This window comes from Plecotus auritus, assembly GCF_963455305.1.
Source record: "Plecotus auritus genome assembly, chromosome: 1".
NCBI lineage: Eukaryota > Metazoa > Chordata > Mammalia > Chiroptera > Vespertilionidae > Plecotus > Plecotus auritus.
The window spans coordinates 39412486-39424618 of NC_137770.1; the positions used below are offsets into that span (position 1 = coordinate 39412486).

At 40.8% G+C, this 12133-nt stretch overlaps 1 protein-coding gene across 1 annotated transcript in view; it reads right to left on the reverse strand.

Annotated features, from left to right (window-relative positions):
- Positions 1-5284: 5284 nt before the first annotated feature.
- ARID4A (AT-rich interaction domain 4A) overlaps positions 5285-12133 on the reverse strand; it is a 66912-nt gene continuing 60063 nt past the window's right edge. Inside the window, exon 24 of the mRNA XM_080661048.1 lies at positions 5285-7284. Coding sequence (XP_080517174.1) covers positions 7181-7284 — 104 coding nt within the window. The 3' untranslated portion in view covers positions 5285-7180. The remainder of the gene's footprint in view (positions 7285-12133) is intronic.

Here is a 12133-nt window from a genome sequence, read left to right on the forward strand (position 1 = left end):
TACTACCAACATCCCAGAGTGGCACATTTCTTGTAATCAATAACCCTGCACTGACACATCATTATCACCCAAAGTCTGTAATTTACATTAGGGTTCACTTTTTAAAAAAAATCTTAACCCAAGGATATTTTCCCACTGATTTTTAGGGAGAGTAGAAGACAGAGGGAAAGACAGAAACATCAATATGAGTGAACCACATCTATTGGTTGCCTCCTGAAGGAGTCCCGACCAGGACCAGGGCCCAAGTCAGGAGGAGCCTGCAATCAAGATACATGCCCTTGACCAGAATTGAACCTGGGACCCTTTAGTCTACAGGCCAACACTCTATCCACTAAGCCAAACTGGCTAGGACCATTAGGGTTCACTTTTGATGTTATGCAATATATGATGACTAGAGGCCTGGTGCACAAAATTTGTGCACAGGTAGGGTCCCTAGGCCTGTCCGGTGATCAGGGCTTTCAGGCTGCCAGCTGATGCCTTCCAGCTGCCAGCCGGGGCCTTCCTTATGGCTGCTGGCTGGGACCTTCCTTCCCCAGCTGCTGGCCAGGGCCTTCCTTCGTTCCATGCCACCCCCTGATGGCCAGTGCACATCATAGCGAATGATCAACTCCCAAGGAGACACTTTGCACATTAGCCTTCTATATGTGTAGATTTTGACAAATGTATAATTACATATATCCATCAGAATAACATTATGCAGAGCAGTTTTACTTTGCTACATCTATACAATCTCTCCCTCTCCCAACCCCTGACCTTTGTACTATATCCATTATTTTGCCTTTGCCAGAATGTTGTATGTAGTCTTTTCAGATTGGCTTCTTTCACTTAGTAATATGCATTTAAGTCCCTCCATGTCTTCTCTTGACTTAATAGTTTATTTCTCTTAGTGGTAATATCTTGTTGTCTGGATGTACCAGTTTTTTCATTCACTTACTGAAGGGACATCTTGGTTGCTTCGAAGTTTTAGTAACTATGAATAAAGCTGCTGTAAACATCTGTGCGTACGTTTTTGTGTAGACACACGTTTTCAACTCTCACACACACACACACACACACACACACACACACACACACACAGGATCATGATTGCTGGATCATATGCTAAGAGTATGTTTAGTTTTGTAAAAAAATACAGCCAAACTGTCTAATAGGTTGTGCCATTTTTGCATTCCACTAGCAGTAAATGAGTTGCTGTTCTTCCACATTCTCACCAGCACTTGGTATTGTTAGTGTTTTGAATTTTTGCATTCTAATAGGTATGTAGTGATATGTTTTAATCTGTAATTCCCTGATGATATATGATGTAGACCATCTTTTCACATACTTACTTGCCATCTGTCTATCTTCTTGGTGGTGAAGTGTCTGTCTTTGGCCCATTTTTAAATTGTATTATTCCTTATTATTGCATTTTGATTTTTTTTGTATATTTTGGATAATAGCATGCTATGGTCTGAATGTTTGTCTCCCCCACCCCCAATTCCTATGTTGAAATCTTAATCCCTAATGATGGTATTAGGAGGTGGGGCTTTTTAGAGATGATTACATCATGAGGGTGGAGCCCTCATGATTGAGATTAGTGCCCTTTTGAAGAGAGCCCCACAGAGCTCCCTAGCCCCTTCTCCCTCAGAAGGCCCTGACCTGACCATGCTGGCACCTTGATCTGACCTCCCACCCTGCAGAACTATGAAAAATGTTTGTTTATAAGCCCCCCAGTTTATAGTATTTTTGTTAGAGCAGCCCAAACTAAAACCTAATTATTAGATATTCTACAAAATTTTTTTTCTGGTTTATGGCTTGTCTTCTCATTCTCTTGATGAACACTATAAGTGCTTATTTGCCATCATTACATCTTCTTATATTCAAATCTTGGTGAAAAGAACTATTAAATAAGGATCATTAGTTAAAAAAAAAAAAGAAGAAACTAACAATTCAAAAGTAATTTTTCTCACCATAAAGTAAACATAGTGGTTTTGGGGTTTTTTTGGTGTATTTTTTTTTAATCCTCACCAGAGGATATTTTTTCCCATTGATTTTTAGAGAGTGGAAGAGAGGGGAGAGACAGAAACATCAATGTGAGACACATCAATTGATTGCCTCCTGTATGGGCCAGGAGGCCAGGGATCAAGCTTGCAACTGAGGTATGTGCCCTTGACCAGACTCAAAACCGAGTTCTTCAGTGTTAGGCTGACACTCTAACCACTTAGCAAAACTGGCTAGGGTGGTAAACAAGTTTCTGACATTTTTACTATGTGTTAGATGCTGGGCCAGGTACTTTATGAGATACAACTGTGACTAAGGAGGACATAAGAATCTAAACATCTAGTCTACACTAATAAAAGAGTAACATGCTAATTGACCATAACTTCACGACACCTGCCAGCCAATCAGGAGTATGCAAATTAACCCAACAAAGATGGTGGGTTAATTTGCATACGCAGGCACTGAGCGGCCGGGGGCAGGGTGGGACACTTGCGTTGTCGCCATGGCAACGACACAGGTGTTCCGCACCACCCCAGCCACTCCAGGCCTCTGGGCAGCATGGGAAGGCGGAAAGGCGGCTCCGGGCCAGAGCGAAAAGGCGGCTCCGACCAGAGTGAAGGTGGTGCCAGCAGCCAGGGGAAGGAAGGCTCATTCTTGCATGAATCTTTGTGCATCGGGCCTCTAGTCTATAATAAAAGCATAATATGCTAATTAGACTGGACAGCCAAATGACCTTCCAGACGAAACTGCGGCGGCAGGGGCCGAGGCAGAGGCGGTTAGGGGTGATCAGGCAGGCAGGCAAGCAGTTAGAGGTGATGAGGCAGGCAGGTGAGTGGTTAGGGGCGATGAGGCAGGCAAGCACAGTGGTTAGGGGCGATGAGGCAGGCAGGCAAGCAGTAAGGGGCGATGAGGCAGGCAGGCAGAGGCAGTTAGGGGCAATCAAGGCAGGAAGGCAGAGTGGTTAGGGGCGATCAGGTAGGCAGGTGGGCAGTTAGGGGCATCAGGCAGGCAGGCAGAATGGTTAGGGGCGATCAGGCAGGCAGACAGGCGAGCGGTTAGGAGCCAGCAGTCCCAGATTACCAGAGGGTGCAGGCTGGGCTGAGAGACCCCCGCCCCCTGTACACAAATTTCATGCACCGGGCCTCTAGTAGGATAATAAGACATGTGCATAAGTAAGCATAATACAAGATAAGTTGTCAAGGAAAAGGAAAATAATATAGATTGAAAATGCTATCAGAGCCCAACAGAAGGAGATAGTCTAGTGATAATGACAAGTCAGCAAAACTTCATGGAAAAAGTAGCTGCTGAGATAGCTCTGGACAAATAAGGATCAGAATTATGGGGGGAACATAAGGAGCAAAACACAGAGGTGGGCAAGGGCAGGTTTGGGCAATGCCTGTATTGTTCTGGCTCCTGGCCTCAGGTCTATTCTTGTCCTGACTTACTCTACCAATTTCTTCTCCTTCCTGTGCTTGGAGCACTTTGCTTTCTATTGTCTCTCTCCTCCCATTTGCCTAGCCAATTCATAATTGTGACTGGGCTTTTGCTTTCTCTGCAAAGTCTTCCCAGACCATCTTTGCCTTCAAACTTGGGCTCTGTATCACTACTTCATGGCATGCCAAAACTTCATATGCTTATCACACCTGCAGTAAGAATTACATAGATTAAGGGTTTAACATCTACCTCACTGGATTATACATTCCACGAAAATACTGGGACTTTTTTCTGTTTTGTTCACTGTTGTGATTCCTGGCCTTAGCACAATATCTGGCACATTGAAGATAATAAATTGTTGATTATGAATTCTGGTAATAGATTTTGTGTGCTTTCACAATGTTTCTAGCTATGATAAATTACAGGACTTATAAGAAAGGTATATAAGCAAATTAATAGCTTAATTCATATAGATTTCAATGATTTAAAGAAATCTCATAGAAGACATAGTATGTATGTGCTAACATATGTACCAACAGCTTCCTTAGTTAAGGATCGGAAAAGTAGAAATTCTACAAACCAACCAACCATAAAAGTACATAAAGGAATACTAAAATAGAAATCTGCATAATCCTCAAAGTACTTGATTTTAATAGATAGCACCTTCCATTTTATTTATTTTTACTTTAAAATGTTTTTATTGATTTTTAGAGAGAGGGAAAGAGAGATAGAAACATTGATGAAAGAGAAACATTGATGAAAGAGAAACATCGATTGGCTACCTCCTACACAGCCCCTACTAGAGATTAAGCCCACAACTTGGGCATGTGCCCTGACCAGGAATTGACCTCTTGGTTCATGGGTCGATGCTCAACCATTGTGCACACCAGCTGGGTACACCTTCCATTTTAGATATTAGAGTGTCTTTATACTTTTACTTTTTTTTAAAATAAGAGAACATTTATAAAATCACAGAGGAAGAAGAAGCAATTTGTATAAGAAATGAGCTTAAGAAGAAGTTATAGAGGCAAAGGAAGGGCCCTAAGAGCTTGGGAGTGAGGAAGGTAATGGTAAAGTGCCCTGGCGGGAAAGGAAAAGTGACAGGGACAGGTGTGGGCATGCTCCTGAGAGTACCTATACTTTTACTTTTTTAGTCACATGCAAGACTGTTTACTCAAAGTTTAAGCTTAACTCAAAATATGTCCAATATTTGAATTTAATACCTAATCAATATTCACTTACTATCTTATCTTTAATTTTAATACCTAGTCAATATTCACTTAGTTTCATAAGACTTTCTAGGCCCAAATAAAAGAATTTTAACAGTGTCCATATATCCAATCTATACTAATAAAAGGGTAATATGCTAATTAGACCAGACATCTTCTGGACGTTCTTCTGGACAAAGCCATGGTGGTGGGGGCCGAGGCAGAGGCGGTTAGGAGCTATCAGGCCGGCAGGGGAGAGCAGTTAGGGGCAATGAGGCCGGCAGGGGAGGGCAGTTAGGGGGTGATCAGGCCAGCAGGCAGAGGATGTTAGGGGCTATCAGGCAGGGAGGCAGGTGAGCGGTTAGGAGCCAATGGTCCTGGATTGGAGAGGGTGCAGGCCGGGCTGAGGGACCCCTGCTCCTGTGCATGAATTTCATGCACCGGGCCTCTAGTGAATATATAATTTTGCTCTCTGTAACAAGGTCCCAATACTTCATTACCAGATTTATATCAATTAGAAGGGACAATATCCAAGCTGATAACTAGTTATCTCAGATTTACTGAATTGGTATTCCAAGGAAATCGTTAAAATTTCTAATATCTGAATCTAAGGTTGCCTCCTACTTCCAACTGGATTTGAATGACACACTTTTTTCAATTTTATAATTAAGTATTAGAAATATTTTATTGTGAAAACTGAAGAATATATTGAATATGTGTTTTCTGAAGTCTGACTTTCCAACTGTAAGTTACTGACACTTAGGAAAACAACAATCACTTCAATGAAAATTAAATATATAAAGCCTATGTTTAAAACATGGCCTTTATTAATACTGCCCACTGAGCTCTATTTTTATTTTACATTGAAATACTTCTGCTTTGCAAATAAAAGACAGAGAAGTGCATTTTACAAGAGTACTTTTTTGTTTTTAATTCTCTGTGAAAATGGAAGGAATCTGAATCACAAGTTCACAATGCGGTAAAATGAAATTAAGAAACAATGACTTTAGTAATGCTATGCCATCACTAGTGTTCGGCTCTGACTTGGTTGTTGTAAATCAGATCCTGATATACAGTCTAGAGCATCTAGGTTATTACTCTACAGCATATTAAACACAGATAAAGAAGTTAAAAAAAAAAACCCTTTCAATGTACAAACATGAATTTAAAAACCGATTTTAAAAAATCACGTTTTTACATAATGTATATGGCAAAACTGCTTTAAATACACGATTTTGGAAGAATTATTTACAAAATGTATCAGTCTGTGGGACAATTCACAGACATAGCATACATAATTGCTTTACTTGGTTGTTGCATCTCAACTTTGGGAGATATAAATTCATTCGGCAGTATAGCAAACATAAAAACTGTGACGAAGTATCTTAAGGGCAACCAAAAATTTGATCCTCAAAACAGTTTAAATACTAGGACTGCCAAAGTGTCTAAAAGAGGATGTACTTTAATGATCCAGATGCCCATTCATAGATCATACTGTCTGAAGGACTGAGACAGACTCCCGTCAATACAAGCAGAGCTGCTGCTGCAGCATCCTGTAAGAGGGACAGCTGAGAGCTATTGTCATCCAAAGAGTGAATTAACCTAGAATTTTCTTTTTTTCAATTTTATTAATATTTTAAAAAATACATAAAAATACAACATCCAATGTCTGAATAAATATATTTAACAAGTTGCAAGATAATACCTTATTTTACACAAAAATTTCAGCTTTAGAAATCTTGTTAAATAACTTCATTGTTGTTATATATTTCATTTTTGTCTTTTTGTAACAAAATAAAAACTCTGAAATTACATAGAAAAAAGACAAAATATTTTTGTCAAGGGATAAGATAGTCCACTGAAAACTTATTCACAATTCCACTGTAAACATTAATAAACATTAAAATATTTGCATAATTGTGTGCTCAAAAATACTATAAAAAGTGGAAGACTTATTACAACTGTAGTTTTCAGTCAACTACACTTCCTTTCACAATTTATTTTGTCCCATTTACACCTTTAAACCTGGGCACACTGCTGAACATATACTTTGGCAGTTCTACATAGCAAGTGCTTCCACAAAAATAAAAAAAGAACAATAACAACGACAATAAAAAACAAAAACACACAACATAAACCCCCTACTCACCAAGTGTTCAGTCCACCTTAGTGAAAGTGCAGCAGTAACTATTCAGCTGGATAATGTTTTAATGTTTATCATGTGCACTTGCCTGTCTATGATTTCTATAACACCTGAAAGCTTTATTATACAAATTCATATTTGCTAAGTGCCCTTTTTCTATCTTCACAAAAAATGAAAAAAAAAGGAGGAAAAATTATGACAAATACATCAGGCTGCCTAAATTTCAGTTATTAATCAGCTTATTTTTTGCAACAGAAAAAAGAAAAGAAGGGAATAGATACAATCCAGCCTGGAAGGGTCGACAAGATATACTTAGCAATGTCAAGCCAGTTGAGTGCTTTCTGTGGTTGTATTTCAGAGTTTTGGGATTTATGTCCATGGCAGCAAACTGCTGAGAAGGCAGAGAAAACGAGTATCACCTGCATTCTACAGCAAGTACATTTTGTGGGGGAGATGATGATGAGGGACTCATTCCAGTGTCTGACGAAGCAGATGACATGGAGGCTCCTGCGTGAGACACTGTGGAATCAAAACAACTACATTAGACTCAAAAACTATCATGCAAAGATGCCCAGTCACTGGCAAGTTAGGAATTAACATTATTCTCTTCAGTTGTAGTCTTCTTAGATGCTGCATGTAGGAATAAACTGTCAGCTCAAATGAGTAAACTTTTTGGCTCAAATGAGTAGAATCAGTCTCTGGTCAGTAAAGTAACTCAGATTTAAAAAAAAAAAAAAAAGCAACATAAATATTTAAATATTAAAAAGACATAAACTCTCGCCAAAACCGGTTTGGCTCAGTGGATAGAGCGTCAGCCTGCGGACTGAAAGGTCCCAGGTTCGATTCCGGTCAAGGGCATGTAACTTGGTTGCGGGCACATCCCCAGTAGGAGGTGTGCAAGAGGCAGCTGATCGATGTTTCTCTCTCATCGATGTTTCTGACTATCTATCCCTCTTCCTTCCTCTCTGTAAAAAATCAATAAAATATATTTAAAAAAAGAAAGACATAAACTCTCTTTTATTTTAAAGCCTAAGACTCCCAGACCCTCGTTTTTATTATTTATTGATTTTTAGAGAGAGAGAGAGAAAGGGGGGAAGAGAGAAAGAAACATTGATTTGTTGTTCCACTTTTTAAAAAAATATATTTTATTGATTTTTTACAGAGAGGAAAAGAGAGGGATAGAGAGCCAGAAACATCGCTGAGAGAGAAACATCCATCAGCTGCCTCCTGCACACCTCCTACTGGGGATGTGCCCGCAACCAAGGTACATGCCCTTGACCGGAATCGAACCTGGGACCTTTCAGTCCGCAGGCCGACGCTCCATCTACTGAGCCAAACCGGTCAGGGCTGTTCCACTTTTTTTTTATGCACTCATTGGTTGCTTCTTGTATATGCCCTGACCTGAAATTGAACCCGAAACCTTGGCAAATCTGGATGATGCTCTAATCAAATGAGCTGCCCAGCGAGGGCCTGAAACTCTTAAACCCCTACTTAAAGGTCCCTAGGAGGAATTCACCCTGCCTCTTGTACGCCCTCTACTAGGGATCGAACCCGAAACCCAGGCATGTGCCCCGACCGGGAATCGAATCATAAACCTCCTGGTTCATAGGTTCATGCTCAACCACTAAGCCATGCCAGTTGGGTCAATTGTTCCTACTTTATTGAACATCCTATATAATAAGAGAGGAACATGCTAATTATCTGTTACGCCCTGAGGCATAATGACCAACCGTGTAATGACCGGATCACGGATCTGCAGGAGGGTGGGGCAGCAAACTACAAGCAGGCGGCGGAGAGCAACAGGAGGGGGCAGGGCAGCAAGTTATGATGGGGAAGCAGGAGGAGCTACAGGAGGGCGGCAGCGACCTTCTGGCACATGGATTCGTGTGCTTAGTTTTTCAATAAGTTTCAATTTTTTAAGTATGTCTCTCAGAGTGTGTGTACTACCTATATAACATTAACTTATTACTACAAATTTTAACATGTATGATAGAAGTCTCACTTCAACTACAAAAAAACTAAGAGAACAGAACAGGGAAGGAGAATCTTTTCAATTGTCTGAAACTTATATCAAAAGTGTTGAGGGTTCTCTGAAGAAATTTCAATTTAACTTGACCTTTCCTTCTTTTTGTTAAGACTTCTTGCTATTTACAGTACTTAAAGACAAACATGGAAATAATTTCCCTTTTATCTCAACCATATCCCTTTCCATTTGCTCCATCATATTTCCAGGAATTAAAAACTGTTGCAGTTGCACTGGGAATAGAACGATTCAAGACCACATATGACACAAGTCATTCTGTCAGTAATTCATCCTTTAACTCTCTGCCATAAGCAACAAAATTCTCTCAGTGCAGGTAATTTACCTTTTATTTATTTTTTAAAGAAACAGCCCTCCCAAAACCCGCCTCTCCTGTCCCATCCTGCTCCTGGAGTAGTTGCTTTCTAGGGCTGCTATGCAATGGTCAGCCTAGTGCTTTCCTTCATCATCCTGAGATTTTCCTTACTGTTTCTCTCTGTGGAATTCCATGTTTGCTGGATCTCACATTGTCTTCTTAGCTTGCCTTCTAGTTTCCAGTGCTACCATTAAGAAATGTGACATGAGAAACCTCATGCCATTCTGAGACCCATTTTTTTTATATGTGCCTTTACATGGTAAACTTTTGGAATCTTCTCTTTATCCATAGGGTTCTGAAATTTCGTAACGTGCTTTGGGTATAATTTTTCTCTCCTATTCTTCACAGAGGTCACAGTGAGTCCTTTCAATCATCTATCTCATATCCTTCAGTTCTGGAAATCTTTCTTATAATACTGCTTTGATGACAACTTCCTCCTATGTTTATTCAGTACTTTTTCTAGAAATCCTGTGATTCAGACTACTTCTGATTCTCTCCTTATTGTCTTTTTGACCTTCTACTGGGATTTCTTTAGCTTTGCTATCTATCCATTCTATTACATCTTTTTACAAATTCCTGTTATCATATTTTTTAAAAATACTTTTATTGATTTCAGAGAGGAAAGGAGAGGGATAGATAGAAACATCAATGATGAGAGAAAATCATTGATTGGCTGCCTCCTGCACACCCCACCCTGGGGATCAAGCCTGAAACCTGGGCATGTGCCTTACCAGGACTCAAACCACGACCTCCAGGTTCATAGGTTGACACTCAACCACTGAGCCATGCTAGCTGGGTTCTGCTCTCTCATATTTTTAATTTTAACAGATTCATCTTGTTCTCTGAATTTTATTATTATTATATTATTCTTTTGAGACTGCCATATCTTTCCTGTATATCTGGGTATTATTTATAGTTTGGTGTCTTTATCTGGTACATTGTCTATTTTTTTCCAAGTTCCTTTTTTCCCTCCTTTTCTACTTTGGCTTCTGTCTTCATGTATGTAGAGGCTTTCCTATCTGATATTATGGCTTCCATATTTGAGAGAGGGACATTAAAAAGCTATCAGAAACTGTGCATGCATAAGTAGGTAGGGCTTTTCAGTGGTGGGCACTGCATGTGTAATTATTGGCAAGGATCTTGCTTTTTGATTCAGGAACCTCCAAATGTTGGTATCTGTATTAGACTATTTCTCTTGAGTTGTCCAGTTTCTCCAGAGGTTTCCTTCCATCTTGTCCCAGAAATGAGCATACACTTGGTTGATGGCTCTCAGGGAGCCAATAAGATCTCCGGGTGGAAAGAGGATAGGAGTCTCACCATTCAGTTCTGCGAACTTTTACTCATGATCGTATTTTTGGTTTAGCACTTCGCTCTCACCTTCACCTATGACTGATATCCCTGAGTATACAAGCTTATTGAGCCCCTTCACCCACCTTATTTTCTGACAGTGCTGTGGGAAAAGGTAGTGTGCTGCACAGGGTCAGACAAAAGGATCTAATTTTTCCTTCCATTTTCAACCAAATTCCATTTTTCAGCTTCACCCCATATCCCTGCCTTTATAGCTTTTCTAGGGTGTTGTGGTATGAACTGGCTTGTTTTGTCCTACTGCAAGAATAAACAAGTTTAGGTTTTGGCATTCCCTTATCTGCTAGGGCAGTTACAGTAGTTTATCTGCTCCTCAGCTTCCAAAAGATAGGCTGTTGACATTGCTTATCAGTCACACTCTGCTGTGCCATTCTCTTGTCCTTGTGGGTATAAGGCTTTTGATTTTCTTTACTGTTATTTTAGTTGGGATTTGGGATAGAGTAGATATGAACATGTCAATATTTAACTAGAAATTAATCCTATACTTTTTATTTATTAAAATTTTTAAAGATATGTATTTCTTTATTGATTTCAGAGAGGAAAGGAAAGGGAGAGAGAACCACCGATCAGCTGCCTCCTGCACGCCCCCAACTGGGGATCAAGCCCACAACCCGGGTGTGTGCCCTTGACTGGAATCGAACCTGGAACCCTTCAGTTCACAGACCGACACTCTATCCACTGAGCCAAACTGGCTAGTGTAATCCTATACTTAAAAAAAAAATCCTCACCTGAGGATATGTTTTGTTGGCTTTTAAAAATTAATTTCAGAGAGGGAGAAAAGGAGAGGGAGAGAAAGAGAAATAGGAACAGGAAAAGGGAAGGAGGGAGGGAGGAGGTGAAAGAGAGTAAGATTAAAGAAACATTGACCAGTTGCCTCCAGTGTATGCATCCCAACCAGGACCAAACTGGCAACCTAGGTATGTACCCTTCAACCTTCTTGGTATATGGAATGACGCTCCAACCAACTGAGTCACTGGGCTGGGCAATCCTACATATTTTTAAGGTCTAGGTCAGACACTATTCTCTCCCCATGACTACTCTGAAGTAATTTCTCCTTCTACCAACTCATGTACTTGTTATCACTCTTGGGTCCCTCATCATACACTATCCCACTAGATATTAATGTCTTTGAGATCAAAGTCTGGATCTCATTCATCTCCGTACTTCTACTACCTAGAAGAGCGCCTGGCACATGGGATGTATGCATTAATGTTGTTCACCTGAATTATCTTATACTAGAGACCCAGTGCACAAAATTTGTGCACGGGCTGGGGAGGGGGGGAAGATCCCTCAGCCTAGCCTGCACCCTCTCCAATCCGGGACTCCTTGGGGGATGTCCAACTGCTGGTTTAGGATCCCCAGGATCAGGCCTAATCTGGCAGTTGGACATTCCCCTCACAATCTTGGACCACTGGCTCCTAACTGCTCACCTGCCTGCCTGATCACCCCTAACTAACCCCCACCAGCCTAGTCACCTCCAACTTCCCCCCCCATCCCGCCGGCCTGGTTACCCCTAACTGCCCCCCCCGGCTTGGTCACCCCTTACTGCACCCTCTGCTGGCCTGGTTGCCCCAACTACCCCCCCGCCGGCCTGGTCGCCCCTAACT